The sequence below is a fragment of the Mesoplodon densirostris genome, chromosome 15 (assembly GCF_025265405.1).
Source record: "Mesoplodon densirostris isolate mMesDen1 chromosome 15, mMesDen1 primary haplotype, whole genome shotgun sequence".
NCBI classification, from domain to species: domain Eukaryota; kingdom Metazoa; phylum Chordata; class Mammalia; order Artiodactyla; family Ziphiidae; genus Mesoplodon; species Mesoplodon densirostris.
In genome coordinates, this window is record NC_082675.1 from 52,380,147 (window position 1) to 52,401,999 (window position 21,853).

The 21,853-nt window shown below is 35.1% G+C and overlaps 1 protein-coding gene across 2 annotated transcripts in view; it reads left to right on the forward strand.

The window, feature by feature from the left end:
* The window catches only part of KIAA1328 (KIAA1328 ortholog), a 383,661-nt gene that overhangs the window by 238,789 nt on the left and 123,019 nt on the right, over positions 1–21,853 (forward strand). The window contains exons 7-8 of one of the 2 annotated variants that reach the window (XM_060118274.1): positions 434–1,107; positions 7,361–7,468. In XM_060118274.1, coding sequence (XP_059974257.1) covers positions 434–1,107; positions 7,361–7,468 — 782 coding nt within the window. The remainder of the gene's footprint in view (positions 1–433; positions 1,108–7,360; positions 7,469–21,853) is intronic. The other variant, XM_060118275.1, reaches the window with a different exon arrangement.

Genomic DNA, 21,853 nt, shown 5'->3' on the forward strand with positions numbered 1-21,853 from the left:
GTGTAAGGTGAAATGTTATGCATCAAATCTCATGCTGTGTAATGGCCAATCAAAGGATATTTAAGGTGGCTGAATGGATTTCTTGGCTTAGTATTCAAAATTAAACATTTTAAGGCATTAACATTCAATGTTTTTCTTCTTCTCAAAGTTGATGCTATATACCCCTCATTATTTGCAATTCCTGAAATCTTGCTTAAGCAGCGAGTGGCAACACTTTCTTTTTCTCATCCTTGTGGATTTACTGAAATGTAGATTGTTTGAAAATGAGATTAGCTTTATGGCACCTGTCTGTTTAGCTACGTGAATACTAACATTTATTAATTAAGAAGACAAAAACACAGCTTTGTCTTGGTAAACACATATCACTGATTTCTGAAAAGTCAAAAGATCTATTGTGCTCTTATTTGACAAGTGATCTTGCGGTTCCTTTTAGGTATCCAATAGGAAAAGCACTCTCTGGTCTTCGTCTGTGGGACTGGATGGTTCCTACTTGAGTGTAGCCAAACCACAAACCCACACTCAAACCAAGCAAAGGCCTAAATCTGCAAATCAGGACTCAGCTTCAGAATCCCTTGCGGAATTTAGGAATAATTCTTTGAAACCAGCAGCCCTTCATTATCCCAAAGAGGATATGGACAACGTGCCATCAGAGACCAGAACATGTAATTATGGATCCCCAGGGAAAAAACTAGTAGATGCAGTCCCTACAGAGAAAGTTCCACCAGAGGAACTGAAGATGAAGGAATGCCAACACCTTAAGGCTACTCCATCTAGTCAGTGTTGTGGTCGTAGACTTTCTGAAAATGCGGATCATGTTCGTGAGAGCCATCCGACAAACATGGCCCCTCAATATTCCAAGACACATCTGGAATCATGCAGGTATTGTGGGCTTTTCTGGGCATCTCTGATGCGTGGCCAAGGGGCACTGCAGCCTAGTGAAACTGATGTCAAAAAGCAACTCTCAGAAGATAGAAGGCAGCAACTCATGCTTCAGAAAATGGAGCTGGAAATTGAAAAGGAACGCCTTCAGCATCTACTGGCCCAGCAGGAGACAAAACTACTCCTAAAACAGCAGCAGCTTCATCAGTCTCGACTGGACTATAACTGGTGAGTCCTATCTGTTCTTTCAGCAGTATCTATAGCTTGGAGAACACAGTATAAAATGACAGCTGTGTTACTATAACAGATGTGTAGGAACAGAAGTTCCTCGGGACTTTGGTTTGCTCAAGATGCACACCAGCTATGACTTCCAAGTAAATTGCACTGTCTTTTGGGGAAGACTTGAAAGATTACCTTGTCTTCCAAAACATTAGCTTAGAATATCTACTTCTCAGCAGTCCAGTATAATTTTTGCTGGATTCGAAAGACAGTATTTTTAAATATTACCATTACACAAAATCCTTTGCTGTTTGATGTCATTGTAGAGAATATTACCATTAAGTAAAAGCTTGAGATTTCAGGATGTGAAGTCAGACCGAAGTGTGGCTAGCTGTCATCATTCCATGCAACAAATGATGGGAACCTTCTAATTCAGTCTTTTCTGGTCATGAAGCATAGCCTGTTCAATAACCAGTTTCTTATACACTTACCCACATTTAAACTGTTCTTCCTGTAACAATTTTCCCCTGAGAACAATGTTTCAAAAGCTAAAGTCCTGTTTTATATCATGTAGTATTCAGCATAGTTTTACATGCAATCATAAAATTTGTTATCTTAGTTTAAAAATAGTAATAAATCAGACACAGTTGTATTTTAAACACAAGAAAATATGGCATTTATGTCTTTTTTAAAAAGTAAGTTTCAAGTTTTCGTAGGGAATTTGTGTGTGTGTGTGTGTGTGTGTGTGTGTGTGCATGTCTTTCCCTGCCATTTCCTCCTTAGTCAAACATACCATTTCCCCTTTGTATGCATTCTTAGACACATAGATCCTATACAGACACACTTAATACTAGTGTTATTTTCTTTTACTTCTTGGAGTTAATTTTCTTTCATTTTCAGATCTTGCCTAATATTTTTTAAATTCTAATTTCTTTGGAAGTTCCATCTTGACATTTTTCCTACCAGTGTAATACTGACTCTTCTAGGAAGCAAAAATGGTCTTCCTCTTTCTCTTCCTTCATGATCAGATAGTTTTATTCTTCATTGTTGAAACCTGGAGGCTTTTAAAGGAAGTGAAAATGAAGTCTCTTGTAACAAGATTGTAACCAAAGGCTGAAATGTTGCTTCAATTTTATGACCCCAATCTCTAATACTCCAGTTAATGTGTAGTCTCTTCTAAGAACTTCATTCAACAAACATTTATCGAATGCCTATGTTATGTGAGGAATGGTTCTAGGTACTTGGGATAGATAAAAAAATTTTCAAGTGCAGTCTTTAAAGAGGTCACAGTCTAGCAAGGGAGAATGGGTAATTTTAGATTAGGCATCATGTTCATTTGAACAGCATTGTATGTTCAAATAGTGCTGCATAATGATAATAAAGTCTTTATTGTTCTCTTGATCACCCTAGCTTAGATGAAAGAGCTATGAAACACAGATTTTGAACAAGTTTTGTGTGTATATAAATTGTAAACGTTTATGTATATGTATAGAGATTTTTTAAAACCTTATTTTTAAATAATTATATTTTTTAGATTGATAGAAGTTGCAAAAACCAGCTTCTCCCACTGACTACATTTTATACAACTGTAATATATTATCAAAACTAGTAAATTAACATTGGTACAGTGTGTATGTGTATTTCTATGCCATTTTATCACATGTGTGGATTTGTATAACCACCACCACAATCAAAATACAGGACTATTTCAGCACCACCAAGATTTCCTTTGTACTCTTCTGTTAGAGTCACTCTCTGCCGCCCCATCCCTAACCCCTGGAGACTCCTAATCTGTTGTCTATTTCTATAATTTTGTTATTTTGAAAATGTTATATAAATGGAATTATACAGTATGTGAAATTTTGATATTGGCTTTTCTCATTTAGCATAATGTTCTTGACATCCATCTAGGTTGTTGCATATATTGTACCTTTTGATTTCTGAGTACTATTCCACGATATGGATATACCATGATATGTTTAACCATTTATCTGTTAAAAGACAATTGGTTGTTTTCAGTTTTTTTCTGCTACAAATAGAGCTGCTATGTATTCTAATACAAGTTTTTGTGTGGCCTAAGGTTTTTGTTTCTACAAATGAAAACTAGGAGTAAGATTGCTATATCTTATGATAAGATCATACTTAACTTACACCACATTTAGTTTAAAATACTTTTCTACCAGTAATGTATGAAAGATCATTTCTCCACATCCTTGTCGGCATTTGATAGTGTCACAGATTTTTATTTGACATGTTCTAATCTGTGTGTAGTGATATTTCATTGTCGTCTTAGTTTGCATTTTCCTAATGGCTAGTGATATTGAATATCTTTTCACTTGCTAGTTTGCCCTCCTTCCATCCTTTTGGGTAAATTGTCCCTTTAATATTTCTGCCATATTCCAACTGGATTGTTTGAATTGGTTTCCTGTTGAATTTTGAGAGTTCCTTGTATATTCAAAGGATATAAGTCCTTTGTCAGATAGTTAGATTGCAAGTATTTTCTCCTGGTCTGTAGCCTGTCTTTTCAGTCTCAAAAAGGATCTTTCACAAAGCAAAAGTTTTCAATTTTGATAAAGTTTGATTTTTTATTTTTATTGTAGATTATATAAAGTTTCCATAATGACTGTTGAATTTTGTCAAATACCTTTTATGTGTTAATTGACATGATTGTGTGATTTTTCTTTTTTAGCCTGCCAATCTGGTGGGTTGCATTGACTGTTCTTTTTAATATCGACCTAGCATTGTATCCCTGGAATAAATCTCCTTGGTCATAGTGTATAATACTTTTTATATACTACAAATTTCTATTCACTAATATTTTGTTAAGGATATTTATATCAAGATGTATGAGGGATATTGGTCTGTAGTTTTCTTTTTTTATACTGTCTTTGGTTTTGTTATCAAGATAATATGGGTCTCATTTATTTATTTCATTCATTTCTTTATTATTTCCTTATTTCTGCTTGCTTTGGATTTATCTTGTTCTTTTTTTCTGTCTTAAGGTGGGAGCTTAGATTATTGATTTGATATTTTTCTTCTTTTTTACTGGAAGCATTTAGTGCCCTAAATTTCCCTCTCAGCACTGCTTGTTAGTCTCACATATTTTGGTATGTTGGTATGTTCACTGAACATAATGTCCTCTAGGTTCATGAATGCTGTTGCAAATGGCAGGATTTCCTTCTTTTTTCTGGCTGAATAATATTCCACTGTGTGTATGTTTGTGTGTGTGTGTGTGTGTGTATCTCACATCTTCTTTATCCATTCATCTGTCAATAGATACTTAGGTTGATTCCATATCTTGGCTATTGTGATTAATGCAGCAATGAACATGGAAGCGCAGACATCTCTTTAAGATACAAATTTCATTTCCTTAAGATAAATACCCAATTGCTAGGTCATATGGTAGTTCTATTTTTAAATTTTTGAGGATCTTCCATACTGTTTTCCATAATGACTGTACCACTTTACATTCTCACCAAGAATATATAGGGATTCCCAATTCTCCATATCCTCACCAACAATTGTTGTTTCTTGTCTTTTTGATAATAGCCATTCTAACAGGTATGAGGTGATATCTCATTGTAGTTTTGATTTGCATTTCCCTGATGATTAGTGATATTGAGCATCTTTTCATGTACCTGTTAGCCATATGTATGCCTTCTTTGGGAAAATGTCTATTCACATCCTCTGCTCATTTTTTAATTGGATTGTTTGGTTTTTTGCTATTGAATTATATAAGTTCCTTATATATTTTGGATATTACCCCTTTATCAGATATATGATTTGCAAATATTTTCTCCCACTTGGTAGGTCTCCTTTTCATTTTGTTTGTGGTTTCCTTTGCTGTGCAGAGGCTTTATAGTTTGATGTAGTCCCACTTATTTATTTTTGCTTTTTGTTGCCTTTATTTTTTGTGTCAGCTCCAAAAGATCATCACTAAGACTATGTCAGTGAGCTTACCACCTATGTTTTCTTCTACGACTTTCATGGTTTTAGGTCTTACATTCTAGTCTTTAACCCATTTTGAGTTCATTCTTATGTGATGTGTAACGTGTAAGATACTGGTCTAATTTCATTCTTTTGCACGGGGCTGTCCATTGTTCCCAAAACCATTTATTGAAGAGACTATCCTTTCCCAACTGTGTATTCTAAGTGCCCTGATCAAAGATTAGTTGACCATATATGCAAGGGTTTATTTCTGGGTTTTCTTTTCTGTTTTATTGGTCTTTGTGACTGTTTATATGTCAGTTTGTATGTGTGGGTGTGTATACTCACTCATTTGATTTTGTATTTTGATTTAGTATTTTTCTTACTTCTATTTATTTCTGATTTACTCTTTTTACTTCTAGTTTTTTTAAATAAATTTATTTATTTATCTTTGGCTGCATTGGGTCTTTGTTGCTGTGCATGGGCTTTCTCTAGTTGCGGTGAGCTGGGGCTACTCTTTGTTGTGGTGTGCAGGCTGCTCATTGTGGTGGCTTCTCTTGTTGTGGAGCACAGGCTCTAGGTGTGCAGGCTTCAGTAGTTGTGGCACACGGGCTCAGTAGATGTGGCTCACGGGCTCTAGAGCGCAGGCTCAGTAGTTGTGGTACACGGGCTTAGTTGCTCCGTGGCATGTGGGATCTTCCCGGCCCAGGGATTGAACCCATGTCCCTTGCATTGGCAGGTGGATTCTTAACCACTGTGCCAGCAGGGAAGCCCCTCTTCTAGTTTTATTAAGCTATATTTGGCATACAGCACTGTATAAGTTTAGGGTGTACAGCATGGTAATTTCACTTACATACATCATGAAATGACTACCAAGATAAGTTTAGTGAATATCTATCATCTTATATAGATACAAAATTAAATAGAAAAAAATGTTTTTTCCTTGTGATAAGAACCATTAGGGTTTACTCTCTTAACAACTTTCATATATAACATACAGCAGTGTTAATTATATTTATTATGTTGTATATTACATCCCTGATACTTGTTTATCTTATAATTGGAAGTTTGTACCTTTTGACTACTTTTATCTAATTCCCTTTCTCCCTACCTATCATCTCTGATAGCACAAATCTCACCTTTTTTTTCCTATGAGTTTGTTTCTTTGTTTTTGAAGTATAATTGACCTACAATACTATGTTAGTTCCTGGTATATAACACAGTGACTTGATATATCTATACATTTCAAAATGATCACCACAATAAGTCTAGTTGTCATCTGTCACCAAAGGCATTACATAATTATTGACTATATCCCCCATACTGTACATTTCATACCCATGTCTCATTTATTTTGCAACTGGAAATTTGTACTGTACCTCTTAATCTCCCTCACCTATTTCTCACCTTCCCTGACCCGTCTCCCCTCTGGCAACCACCTATTTGTTCTCTATATCTATGACTCTGTTTCTGTTTCATTATGTTTGTTCATTTGTTTTGTTTTTAGAGTCCACATATAAGTGAAATCATACAGTATTTATCTTTCTCTGTCTGACTTATTTTACTTAGCATAATACCCTCCAAGTCCATCCATGTTGTTGCACATGGCAAGATTTTATCCTTTTTATGACTGTGTAATACTCCATTATATATATATACCACATCTTCTTTATCCATTCATCTGTTGGTGGACACTAAGGTTGCTTCCATATCTTGGCTATTGTAAATAATACTGCAATGAACACAGGGATGCATGTATCTTTTCTGTTGAATAATTAGCGTTTTTGTTTTCTTCAGATAAATACCCAGGAGTGGAATTGCTACATCATATAATAGTTCTATTTTTAATTTATTGAGGAATCTCTGTACTGTTTTCCATAGTGGCTACAGCAATTTACATTCCTACCAACAGTGCACGAGAATTCCCTTTTCTTCACATCCTTGTCAACACTTGTTATTTGCTGTCTTCTTGATAATGGCCATTCTGACAGGTGTGAGGTGATATCTCATTATGGTTTTGATTTTCATTTCCCTGATGATAAGTGATGTTAAGCATCTTTTCATGTGCCTGTTGGCCATCTGTATGTCTTCTTTGAACAAATGTCTATTCAGATCGTCTGCCCATTTTTTTAACCTGGTTATTTGGTGTTTTAGTGTTGAATTGTATGCCAGTACTGTTTTGACTATAGCTTTGTAATATAGTTTGAAATCAGAGAATGTAATGCTTCCAACTTTGTTCTTCTTTCTCAAGATTTAGCTATTCAGGGTCTTTTGTGGTTCCATACAAATTTTAGTATTGTTTGGTCTATTTCTATGTCTAAATTTATATTTACAGGTTAAGAACTCAAGCTGTATTTAAGTCAAGAGAACTGGTTGCTAATAAAGACATTACTAAACCCCAAGAGCTCAGTCTGGATATGAATGAGAGTGGCTCTGGACCAAGGTAAACTTGGGTGGTCGGTGAAGGCAAAAATATGTAGCACACAGATATTAAGGATATGCTTGGTATATATTTATAGCTTCATATTGGTGAATCCAGTTTTCTGATCATATGAATAAATATATTCACATTATATATTTTTGAAAAATATAGAAAAGTGTAAAGAAGAAAATAAAAATAATTCATAATCCTACCACTCAGAGACAATCCTCTGAGGCCTTTTCCCCTTTCTATCTCTTTCATAATAATAATTTCTATATCGCAATAAGGATTATGCTTATACAGAATTTTATTTTTTGCTTATTTTGGTGTATGCCAGTTTCTGATGTCCTTTTATGAAAACTTGATATTAATTCATTTAACAAATATTTATTGTGTGACTACTATTATTTAATATTTAATAAGCCTGTTATTGGATAATATAAGGTTTTACTATTATACAATAAATTATGCTTTGAGGAACATTTCTGTTCATACATTTTTAACTTTACCTATTTCCTAGGAATAGATTCCTGTAAGCAGAATTACTAGCTTAAAGTACGTATAAATCCTTTTAAGATTCTTGATTCACATTGCCAAATTGCTTTTCATAAAAAGTTAAATCAGTTTACACCCCAAAAATCAATGTTTGAGAATGCTGTTTTCATGAAATATAAAGAATTTTTGGCCAGTATTTTTTCAAATATATTTTTTCTCTATTCTCTTTATTCTCTCCTTTTGGAACTCTGTTTACATGTATATTAGAGCTTTAGTTTATTATCCCACAGGTCCCTGGCTCTTTGCTAATTCTTTAAAATCTGTTTTTCTTTATTCTTCATATTGAATAGTTTCTATTGATCTATTCTCAGATTCATCAACTCTCTTCTTTTATTTCTAATCTGCCGTTAAGCCCAGACAATGATTTTTTTAAATTTCAGATGTTGACTTTTTTGGTTTTAGAATTTCCATTTGGATCTTTGTTATAATTTCTATTTCTCTGTTAAAATTTTCTATTTTATTCATTATAGGTGTGTTTTTTCCTTTAAAGTCCTTGTCTGCTAATTCTAACACCTGGTTCATCCTGGGGTTTGTCTCCACTAATTGACTTTTCTCTTGAGTGTTGGTCACGTTCCTCTGTTTTTTTGTATGTTTAGTAATTTTGGACTGTTTCCTGTTCATTGTAAGTAACTCTAGAATTCAGTTATATAGGTATATCTCGTTTTATTATGCTTCACTTTATCATGCTTCACAAATAATTGTGGTTTTTACATATTGAAGGCTTGTGGCAACCTTGTGTCGAGCAAGTCTATTGGCACCATTTTTCCAACAGCATTTGCTCACTTTGTATCTCCGTGCTACATTTTCCTAATCCTTACAATATTTCTAACATTATTATTATTACTATCATTATTATTATATTTGTTATAGTGATCAGTGATCTTTGATTTTACTATTGCAGAAAGATTATGACTTGCTAAAAGCTCAGATGATTGTTAGCATCTTTTAGCAATAAAGTATTTTTTAATTAAGGTTTTTTTTTAGACATAATGCTACTGCACATTTAATAGACTACAATATAGTGTAAACATAACTTTTATATGCCCTGGGAAACCAAACAATTTGTGTGACTCCTTTTATTGCAATATCCACTTCATTGTGGTGGTCTGGAACAAAAACTACAGTGTCTTCAAGGTATGCCTGTATTTCTGTGAACACTGTTAATTTTCTGTGTGCTAGTGGGCAGTTAATTTAACTGAAGTCAGATTCCAAGCTCTATCTCCCTGGAGTAAGTGGCAGTGATAATCACTATTGAGTTATTTTAACTTTAATTAGGTTGCTGAGTCTGCACTGTTCATGTGTAGTTTATGTGTAGTTCAGGGTCAGCCCAAACTGGCAGGATTGTTGCATAGAATTTGAGGCTTTCCTCTTTCTCTCTCTCCACTCCAAGATTTTTCACTTTTTAGCTACTTTGGTCAGCCTAGACTCTATCCTCTGGTTCTTTAAGCCTACTTTCAGCTAAAAGCCATTAAAAAAAAATGGGAAATCTTCCAGTGCCACTCTTTTCTTTTAAGTGCTAATCGTCTTACAGTTTCTGCTTGCTTTTGGCTACTTTTCAGTGTGTTCATGTTATTTTTTTCCTCTCAGAGTTTATAGTTGTTATATGTAGATTTGATCCTATAGGAGCTACTCAGCCATTATCAGAACCCAAGAATTCTTATTTTAGCACAATTTTGCCATAATTAATTTTTTTAATTGTGGTAAAATACACATAACATAAAAGTTACCATCTCAACCATTTTTTAGTATAGTATTCAATAATAGTAAACATATCTACAGTGTTGTGAAACCAATCTCCAGAACTCTTTTATCCTACAAAACTGAAACTCTGTGCCCATTAATAACTACTCTTCATTTCCTCTTACCTCCAGCCCCTAGCAACCACCATTTTATTTTCTGTTTCCACACTTAGATTATTCTGGTTACCTCAAATAACTGGAATCATACAGTATTTGTCTTTTTAATAAATAAGAATAAGTTATTTTATTGAAGTAAAGTTGATTTACAATGTTATGTTAGTTTCAGGTGTACAGCAAAGTGATTCAAATATATATAGATAGATAGATAGATAGATAGATAGATAGATAGATATAGATAGACAGATATTCTTTTACAAATTCTTTTCCCATGTAGATTATTACAAGATATTGAGTATAGTCCCTGTGCTATACAGTAGGTCCTTGTTGTTTATCTATTTTATATATAGTGCTGTGTATATGTTACTCTCAAATTCCTAATTTATCCATCCCTATCACCTTTCCCCTTTGGTAATCATAAGTTTCTTTTCTATGTCTGTGAGTCTATTTCTGTTTTGTGAATAAGTTCATTTGTATCATTTTTTAGATTCCACATATAAGTGATAACATAGGACATTTGTATTTCTCTGTCTGACTTACTTCGCTCAGGTCCATTCACGTTGCTGTAAATAAAAAGAATTTTATTCTTTTTTATGGCTAAGTAATATTCCATTATATACATATATATATGTATATGTATGTGTGTGTGTGTGTATATATATATATATATATATATATATATATATATATATATATATATATATATATACACACACACACCACATTTTCTTTATCCATTCATCTGTCGATGGGCATTTAGGTTGCTTCCATGTCTTGGCTATTGTAAATAGTGCTGCAGTGAATATTGGAGTACACCTATCTTTTCTTTCTTTCTTTTTTTTCTGTTAATATTATTTTTATTATTTTTTAAAATTTTTATTGGAGTATAGTTGATTTACAATGTTGTGTTAGTTTCAGGTGTACAGCAAAGTGAATCAGTTATACATATATACATATATATATATATATATATATATATATATATATATATATATATATCTCCAGTCTTTTTTAAGTTCTTTTCCCATATAGGCCATTACAGACTATTGAGTAGAGTTCCCTGTGCTATACAGCAAGTCCTTATTAGTTATCTATTTTATATATAGCAATCTGTATATGTCAGTCCCAGTCTCCCAATTTATCCCTCCCCCTAACCACTGCTAACCATAAATTTGTTTTCTACATCTGTCACTCTATTTCTCTTTTGTAGATAAGTTCATTTGTATCCTTTTTTTAGATTCAACATATAAGGGATATCCTATGATATTTGTCTTTCTCTGTCTGACTTACTTCACTCAGTATGACAGTCTCTAAGTCATCCATGTTCCTGCAAATGGCATTATTTTGTTCTTTTTTATGACTGAGTAACATTCCATTGTATGTGTGTACCACATCTTCTTTATCCATTCCTCTGTTGATGGACATTTAAGTTGCTTCCATGTCTTGGCTGTTGTAAATAGTGCTGCAATGAGTGTTGGAGTGCATGTATCTTTTTGAATTATGGTTTTCTTTCTTTGTTTGTAATACCTTATTGTGTTTTTTTAAATTAATTTAATTAATTTATTTTCTTATACAGCAGGTTCTTATTAGTCATCAATTTTATACACATCAGTGTATACATGTCAATGCCAATCTTCCAACTCATCCCACCACCACCACAACCCCTCGCTTCCCCCCTTGGTGTCCATACATTTGTTCTCTACATCTGTGTCTCAATTTCTGCCCTGCAAACAGGTTCATCTGTACCATTTTTCTAGATTCCACATATATGCATTAATATACAATATTTGTTTTTCTTTTTCTGACTTACTTCACTCTGTATGACAGTCTCTAGGTTCATCTACGTCTCTACAAATGACCCAATTTTGTTCCTTTTTATGGCTGAGTAATATTCCATTGTATATGTGTACAACATCTTCTTTATCCATTCATCTGTCAATGGGCATTTAGGTTGTTTCCATGACCTGGTTATTGTAAATAGTGATGCAATGAACATTGGGGTGCATGTGTCTTTTTGGATTATGATTTTCTCAGGGTATATGCCCAGTACTGGGATTGCTGGGTCATATGGTAATTCTCTTTTTAGTTTTTTAAGGAACCTCCATACTGTTCTCCATAGTGGCTGTATCAGTTTACATTCCCACCAACAGTGCAAGAGAGTTTCCTTGTCTCCACACCCTCTATAGCATCTGTTGTTTGTAGATTTTCTGATGATGCCCATTCTAACCGATGTGAGGTGATACCTGATTGTAGTTTTGATTTGCATTTCTCTAATAATTAGTGATGTTCAACATCTTTTGATGTGCATTTTGGCCATCTATCTATATGTCTTCTTTAGAGACATGTCTATTTAGGTCTTCTGCCCATTTTTTGATTGGGTTGTTTGTAGTTTTGATATTGAGCTTTATGAGCTGTTTATATATTTTGGAGATTCATCCCTTGTTGGTCATTTGTTTGCAAATATTTTCTCCCATTCTGTAGGTTGTCTTTTCATTTTGTTTATGGTTTTGTTTGCTGTGCAAAAGCTTTTAAGTTTAATTAGGTCCTGTTTGTTTATTTTTGTTTTTGTTTCCATTACTCTAGGAGACAGATCCAGAAAGATATTGCTGTGATTTATGTAAGAGAATATTCTGCCCGTTTTCCTCTAATAGTTTTTTAGTATCCAGCCTTACATTTAGGTCTTTGATCCATTTTGAGTTTATTTTTGTGTATGATGTTAGAGAATGTTCTAATTTCATTCTCTTACATGTAGCTATCCAGTTTCTCCAGTACCACTTATTGAGGAGACTGTCTTTTCTCCATTGTATATTCCTTGCATCCTTTGTCATAGATTAACTGACCATAGGTGCATGGGTTTATTTCTGGGCTTTCTATCCTGTTCCATTGATCTATATTTCTGTTTTCATGCCAGTACCATACTGTTTTGATTGCTGTAGCTTAGTCTGAATTCAGGGAGCCTGATTCCTGCATCTCCATTTTTCTTTCTCAAGGTTGCTTTGCCTATTCAGAGTCTTTTGTATTTCCTACAAATTGTAAAATTTTTTTGTTCTAGTTCTGTGAAAAATGCCATTAGTAATTTGGTAGGGATTGCACTGAATATTAGATTACCTTGGGTAGTATAGTCATTGTGATGATATTAAGTCTTCCAACCCAAGAACATGGTATATCTTTGCATCTGTTTGTGTCATCTCTGATTTCTTTCATGAGTGTCTTATAGTTTTCAGAATACAGGTCTTTTGTTTCCTTAGGTAGGTTTATTTTTAGGTATTTTATCCTTTTTGATGCAATGGTAAATGGAATTGTTTCCTTAATTTCCCTTTCTGATCTTCCACTGTTAATGTATAGAAATACAGATTTCTGTTTATTAATTTTTTATCCTGCAACTTTACCAAATTCATGATGAGCTCTAGCAGTTTTCTGGTAATGAATTTAGGATTTTCTTTTTTTTACATATACATTTATTTATTTTATTTTTGGCTGCATTGGGTCTTCGCTGCTGCACACAGGCTTTCTCTAGTTGTGGTGAGTGGGGGCTACTCTTCGTTGCAGTGCAAGGGCTTCTCATCATGGTGGCTTCTCTTGTTCTGAAGCACAGGCTGTAGGTGCACGGGCTTCAGTAGTTATGGCACACAGCCTGAGTAGTTGTGGCTCGTGGGCTTTAGAGCACAGGCTCAGTAGCTGTGGTGCATGGGCTTAGTTGCTCCACGACATGTGGGATCTTCCTGGACCAGGACTTGAACCTGTGTCCCCTGCATTGGCAGGAGGATTCTTAACCACTGTGCCACCAAGGAAGCCCCAGGATTTTCTATGTATAGTATGATGTCATCTGCAAACAGTGATCATTTTATTTCTTCTTTTCCAATTTGAGTTCATTTTATTTATTTATCTTCTGTGATTGCTATGGCTAGGACTTCCAAAACTATGCTGAATAAAAGTGGTGAGAGTGGACATCCTTGTCTTTTTCCTGATCTTAGAGGAAATGCTTTCAGCTTTTCACTGTTAAGTATGATGTTAGCTGTGTGTTTGTCATGTATGGCCTTTATTATGTTGAGGTAGGTTGCCAGTATTTGTCTTTTTGTGACTTGCTATAGTTTAATTTTATAACTATTAAAATCAAGCATGTACATAGTTTAAAAAGTCAGTTGTTCAATAAGGTTTATGCAAAAATAGTGGCCTCCTCTACAACTCCTACCTACTCCAAATTTCTACTCTTTAGAGATAAAAGTTTTTACTGTTTTAGATGTGTTTTAATCTGTTTATTCTACTATTTGTATCCATTTTTTTTTCTTTTTTCCTTTTGTGGTACATGGGCCCCCCACTGCCGTGGCCTCTCCCACTGCAGAGCACAGGCTCCGGACGTGCAGGCTCAGCAGCCATGGCTCATGGGCCCAGCTGCTCCGTGACATGCGGGATCCTCCCGGACCGGGGCATGAACCCATGTCCCCTGCATCAGCAGGTGGACTCCCAACTACTGCGCCACCAGGGAAGCCCCATATTTTTTAACATCAGATTTAAATATTGACTTTCTGCTATGAAAGATGATTTAGCTCTCACAGATAACAATCTACATGCTGTCTCCCTATTTTCTCCTTTTTCCCTCCCTTCCTTCTTCTCGCTCCTGCTCTCTTCCCCTTCCTCTCTCTCTCTAACATACATACTCACACACATGCTATTTCCTTTCTTCTGTCTTCTCAATATAGCTCAATATAGCTATCACAATTTGTTTACAATAAAACTATAGATAATTTCTACACAGCTGAGCCATCTACTATATAATTATTAAATTTAATTTTTATATAATAAGTTTTTTCCAGAGTTTAGAAAAGCCTTGTTTAATTTTCCATGCACTCATTAATTTATTAATTCACTCAAATACTTATAAAGTTTCCCACCAAGTGCTAGCCACTTTCTAGACTTTGGGGGAATATAGCAGTAAACAAAACACCAAAGTTTCTGCCCAGAATTCTTGTGTCTTTCCATTTACAAACTCACCCAAAAAAAGTATAATTATCTGAATATATTCAGATATATCAGTTATTCTGTCATATCTCTTCATTTTTTAAAATAGATCCTCTTGGAGCCCTCCATGATTCTGCTCTAGTCTGGTTTTTCTCTAAGCTTGCTATTTAGAGATTTCATCCTGAAATTTTCCTTATCCATCATCCTGGAAATTTTCTTTAATTTTCTCGCTATCCTCCTCTTTTGCTGGATCACATGTCCTCTTTTAGGTTTATACTTATCTTCCTGAATCATGTCCTTCAATAGCTTACTGACAAGGAGTACAGAGGCAACAAATTTTTTGAGACTTCCTGCCCCTGGAAAGTGCCTTACATGTATCTTCACATTTAATGTATAGTTTAGCTGCATATAGAATTCTTGGTTGGTAATTAAATTTCCTCAGAACAGAATGAAGGTTATGTTCCATTATCTTCTAATTTCTAGTGTTGGCATTAAGAACTTTGGTGCAGTTTGATTCTTTATCATTTTTCTGAATTTTATTTTTTTAATACACCAAGTTCTTATTAGTTATCTATTTTATCCCTCTTAGTACATATATGTCAATCCCAATCTCCCAATTCATCCCACCACCACTACCCCACCCCCACCCCCCCACCCCCCCACCCGGCTTCCCTGGTGGGTAGAGCTGATTGTTTCTCTGTTGGGAAGAGCTCAATAAAACTTTAATCCACTTGTTTGGTGATGGGTGGGGCTGAGTTCCCTCCCTGTTGGTTGTTTGGGCTAAGGCACCCAGCAACCTTCGGGCTCTTTGGTGGGCCTAATGGTGGACTCTAGGAGGGCTCATGCCAAGGAGTAGTTCCCAGAACTTCTGCTGCCAGTGTCCTTGTCCTTGCAGTGATCCACAGACACCCCCAGCCTCTGTAGGAGACCCTCCAACACTAGCAGGTAGGTCTGGTTCAGTCTCCTATGGCATGACTGCTCTTTTCCCCAGGTCCTGATGGGCACACTACTTTGTGTGTGCCCTCCAAGAGTGGAGTCTCTGTTTCCCCAGTCCTATTGAAGTCCTGCAATCAAACCCCTCTAGCCTTCAATGTGTGATTCTCTGGGAATTCCCCCTTCCATTGCCAGAGCCCCAGGTTGGGATGCCTAACGTGGGGCTCAGAACCTTCACTCCAGTGGGTGGGCTTCTGTGGTATAATTGTTCTCCAGTTTGTGAGTCACCCACCCAGAGGTTATGGGATTTGCGTTTTTTGTGACTGTGCCCGTCCTACCTTTGTCTTTGGATATGGGGTATCTTTATTGGTGAGTTCCAGTGTTTTCCTGTCGATGATTGTTCAGCAGTTAGTTGTGATTCCGGTGCTCTCACAAGAGGGAGTTCGTTATCTATTTTATGTGACCCATTTTCCATGGACACTATAAGAATCTTATCTTTCTCTGCATTGTTGTAAAAATTATTGCCAGTGTGCATCAATTGGGCCTTTTTTCATTCATTACACTATTAGCCAGATGTTGAAACTCTCGTTTTCTTATTTTTTCTCTTATCCTTCATATCTGTCTTTTTCCCTACTTTCCAGAAGACTTCCTGAACTTTATTTTTTTAACCCTTCTGTTAAATTTTTTACTGCTATAATTTCCAAGAACATTTTATTCTGTAAATTAAAAAATATGAGAACCCATGCTTATTGCAATATTTTTTCTTATCTCTGAGTGTATTAATAACAGTTTTTAAAGTTTCTATTTTTTTACAGTTGTTGTCTATTTTCACCAAGTTCAAGTTTCCTTTTTCCACAGATGTCTGATGATCTATTTATATTTGCAAACAAAATGGTGAAAAGCTATTGAAAGTTCTCAGTATATATAAGCAGGGCTTGTCAACTGATAGACTTCACTGTGGGGTGATTATGTAGGGACCCTGGGACTCCCCTGCCTGTTAGTATTGGTGGGTCTTTTCTGTTAGATGATCAATTTTCCTAGGCATAAACCTTCTGTCTGGTTGGGAAGAAAGAATGGGAACATTATATAAGCTTGGCTGCTAATGTGGGGAGCTCAGTGGAGGAAGAGGAATGAGACCCATCGCTCATTATGTAGGCTTTTACTTAATACCCCTTTTAACTCTGTGGTATTTCTGCCCTCAACTGTATTTTAGACCCCTAAGACCAGAGTCAGTCTGATTCAACCACTCTAGGGAAATAAGCCTCCAATCTTACAAGATGGAAAGAGATAGCTGACTGGCTCTGGAGATAGAGGAGGGTATCTTGGATTTTTACTACTATACATACTTCCAGCCAGCCATGCTTTCATTCCCATGTGCAGCCCTACTTGGTTCCTTCAATCTCTGAGCCTGTCAGGAGTTCTCTAGCATGTTTCAGCTTAACACCCTCCTCCATTTCAGCCAGCCAATATTTCAGTTTTGATTTTTCGGGTTGGTTAATTGAATTTGAACTTATATGTCTTATTTCCAGGCTTTTTAAATTTTGCAACATCTCTTGTTTGTTGTTCTTTCCTCTTTATTTTTCTGCAACCACATTGTTTTATGTCTTTTTTTATCCTTTTACAATTATTTGAGAGGTGTCATAAAAGAATAGTGGTTTGTTTTCAATCAACCATGTAAATTGGCTCTCCAATGTTGATTTGTATAATTAAGCAATATTTGGGAGTTTAATAGGTACCAAAATGCAATCTTACTGTAATTTGCAATTATTCAATATTCAGTTAAGCTAAATGTTTTTCTATGTATTTATTAACGCTTTGTGTTTCTTTATAGAATTTTTATTTCCTGACTATATCCACATTTTCTATGTATGGGTATTATATTCCTTCTTTAGCTGATGTGTAAGAACTTTTTATTATATATGTTTTTTTATTATATATGTTTTTAACTTAAAATAATTTCATACTTATTCTTAGTGCTACTCATGTTTACCTATATCTTCATATATTTAGTTGCTTGCTTATGGTAGGAAAAATATATAAAATGCTGGTAAACCAAAAGAAAATAAAGCATACCCATAATATCATCTAGAGGTAATCTTAGGTTGTAACTTCTAGGTCTTATTTTTTTATGAACATGTGATGTATGTTTATATTATACATCTTGTCTTATAATTCACCTTATTTTTAATTAAACTTTTTCTAAATTTCAAAAGAAAAACACTTGTAAAAAGTAAAACATCCAAAGACACATTAAGAAAAGATCAGTCATCTTTCATTCACTATCCTGTTTTGCTGGAATTATTGTTAGCACCCTGACGTTTATCTTTCTATACTTTTTTAATGCTTACATGTATATAAACATCTACATACATTTGAGATCAAACTGAACACATTACTTGTTAATCTTTTTTTATTCCACTTAATGGTGCTTTAATGGTCATTTGTCAGGTTCTTATATGTAGACCTGTGGTAAGCAGAATGATTGTCCCTCCGAGACATCGGTGTTCTAATCCCTGGAACTTCTGAATATGTTACCTTATGTGGCTAAGGGACTTTGCAGTTATGATCAAGGGAACAGACCTTGAGAGAGGGAGATTATCCTGGGTTATCTGTATTGGCTCAGTCTAATCACTTGAGTTCTGAAAAATGAAGAACCTTCCCTTGCTGTGTCAGAGAGATAAGACAAAGGAGGAGGAGAGATTTGAAGCAGAGAATGCCTCAACCTGCCTTTGCTGGCTCTGAAGATGGAGGAAGGATATATGACCACCCAAGGGATATAAGTAGCTTCTAGAAGTTTGGAACAGTCCTCATCTGCTGGCCTGCAAGGAAATGGGAATCTCAGTCCTCAGACTGCAAGGAACAGATTTCTGCCAACAGCCTGAATGAGCAAGGAAACAGATCCTCCTCTACAGCCTCCAGAAAGGAACATAGCCCTGCCGACACCTCAGTGTTCACCCAGTGAGACCTGTGTCAGACTTCTAACCTACAGAACTATAGGATAATAAATTTGTGTTGTTTAAGTCACTAAATTTGTGGTAGTTTGTTATACTGGCAATACAAAGTTAATACAAATACTAACTTATTTCCTATAAGTGGATAATCATTCCTGGTTTCTATAGAAACATGAAATAATATACACTGTAAGTTATTCAGCATTTCTACTGTCAGACATTGATATTGTTTCAAGTTCTTTACCACTGCACAGAATGCTATAATAAGCATGACTGTACTTACATTCTTGTGTTCTGGTACTTTTATTTTTTTAGGATAAATTTCCAAAAATGAAATTGCTAGGTCAAAGGCTATTTTTACATAAGGCTGTTTTATATAATTTACAATTATAATAATCCATGCTAACTTTCTTTTCCAAAAGGTTATAACAATTCATACTTACACTTGCAATTTATGAAAGTTTTTATCGCTGTTAGTCAGGTAGATGTATTAAATGCTTTAGAAACTAGTGCTCCAATCTAAGAGATGGACATGCTTTAAACTTTAATGCATCTGGGCATGCATGTCCTACATTCAAATAATTATGACAAAAATAAGGTAAGACTATGCACTGCTTCCAAAAGAAGTCTTCCCTAATATGTCTTCGATAAGATCATAGATCTTTTAAAATCTTAATATATAGTATAAGGACTTGAAGAAACTCTGGCAACTGTTTCCGAAGTCTGACGGTCATTGGGAAGCCAAGAATTGTCACTCAGCAGCCCTTAAATTATTTAATCTAATGTGAGATTAAAAGAAGTATAGACAATGAGTTCATTTGTCTTCTTGATTCATTTGGCTATGGAAATGATAGCCAAACCCAAGAAAGAGGTAGAGATGAGTCCAGGGAGAATAGTGTACAGCCTTGAGCAGGCTTTGTAGAATTATTTAATGAAAATGTCTGCTGACTTTAAAAAATGTAATCAAGAATTGTTATGGGAAGTGACCTTTTTTCTACCTTGCAGGCTCTTTGATTTTGCCAGTAGAACTCCCTAGATAAAATTTAATTTTAAGCTGAATTTTCTTTATTTGGAAATTTAAATTATCTCAGTATTAAAAATGCTCTGTGTATTTAAAATATTAAATTACTCAAGTGAGGCATTAAGAATTTGCAACTAAAATAAATGAGATAATGAGGAAATGAAAAACATATTTTTTATAATTAACAGCTCATTTTGAGTTAATTATATACAATTACCAAAATCTAATTGCAATTTATTTTCTATTATCTGTGGGAAGAATCACAGTCAAGGGAGCTTACATTGCTGCTTTCCTGCATTAATGCTATAGAATGAGAATAAATAATATGTGAGGCCTTAATGACAAATATGAGCAAATAGTAGAGCACAGCTGAGCCAAACCATTGGAAGGTAACTATCACATGAAAGATGGTAATGACTTAAAAAGTCACGAGCAAGTCTGATTGCTTATAGGTTCTCTGGTTTGTTTTGTAGTTTGCTTGATGTTTGTTTGTCAGCAATGCAAAGATGACCCTTATAAACTAACATTAGTTTTGTAAATTTACAGATTTCTAAATATATGACCATTTTTGTATTTTCATATAATAATGAGCAATTCACCAAAAAGTTTATTAAACACCTATTATTTTTAAAAATCTGGCTTGCTAAGTACTGTAGGAAATATAAGAAGCCCCTAACAGTAGAGTAAGGCAAATATACAAATATTTATCATCTATAAAGAATACAAGAGCTATGAAAGAAATACAGAGAAATTAAGAAAAAGGTTTTTCTAAGAGGTAATATTTAAGAGAAGTCCTAAAATATAGGGTAGAATTTTGATAGGCTATGGGATATATATAGGGGTGTGTGTGTGTGTGTGTGTGTGTGTGTGTTTCTGATGGGAGAAGACATGGAAGCAGTCTGAGTAAAGGAAGGAAATCACACAATGAGGCACAGAAGTTAGTATGCTTTAGTATGACCAGAAGAGTTAGGGAAAATGAAACCAAAGATTACAATAGTAAATTAGATTCGATTATGAAAGGGTTTAACTCTCAGGCCAAAGATTATGGACCTGTGTGACTGGAATAATAAAAAACTAAGAAAAAAGAACTGATTTTGTGATGAAGAAGATTAAGTTGATTTTAAAGACCATTGGAATAAGAATCAAGAATTCTAGGTTTTAGTCTTTCTAATAATTAGCCGTGTGGCTTTAAAAATAATGCTGTGTGCCTCAATCTTCTTGCCTTTTAAATGAGAGTTAAACTGGATTTTACTAAGAGTTTCTTCCATCTCTAACAGTTCATGATTATTAAACAGGTTTCCAGCAAAGCTATCTTTGCCTCGGGAGGAGGGGGAGGAGGAAGGGCAGGAGTGGGGGAGGATATAAGTAGAAATTTGACTCTAAATTTCCTAAAAGAAATTGAATTTAAAGATTTAAATTTGGGAGTCATCTGCACTGATGTTGCACCTGTGAGAAAAGATGCTAATTTCTGGGGAAGAGTTTAGAGAAATGTAAACAGAACCTTAGAAAATGCCTACATGTGGGAATCTGAAAGAAGAGTGACAATGTGAAAAGTTGACAAAGAAGCAGCCTGGGGCAGTGTCATGGAAACAAAGGAGAAAAGGCAGAAATGGTACTTTGGAAAGAAATTTGGTTGAGGGAGTATAATTTTAAGGATAGGAATGACCTAAACTTTTTTTTTTTTTTTTTTTTTTTTTGCTGTACGCGGGCCTCTCACTGTTGTGGCCTCTCCCGTTGCGGAGGACAGGCTCCGGACGCACAGACTCAGCGGCCATGGCCCACGGGCCCAGCCACTCCGCGGCATGTGGGATCCTCCCAGACCGGGCCATGAACCCGCGTCCCCTGCATCGTCAGGCGGACCCTAAACCACTGCGCCACCAGGGAAGCCCTGACCTAAACATTTTTATAATCTTGGGGAAGTGGCTAGTTAAGGAAGAGATTACAGAAATTCCATAATTAATGGAGTGTAGTCCTAGAAAAGGTAGGGGGATCAATTCAAATCACTTGTCAATTTCTCAATTATTTGTGCTGGCTTCTCTTCCTCTGCTCGTACTTGGACCCATACTTTCTTTGTTCTTTCTACACATTCTCCCTACGTAGACCCTTGACTTTGAATATCAGCCATATGCTG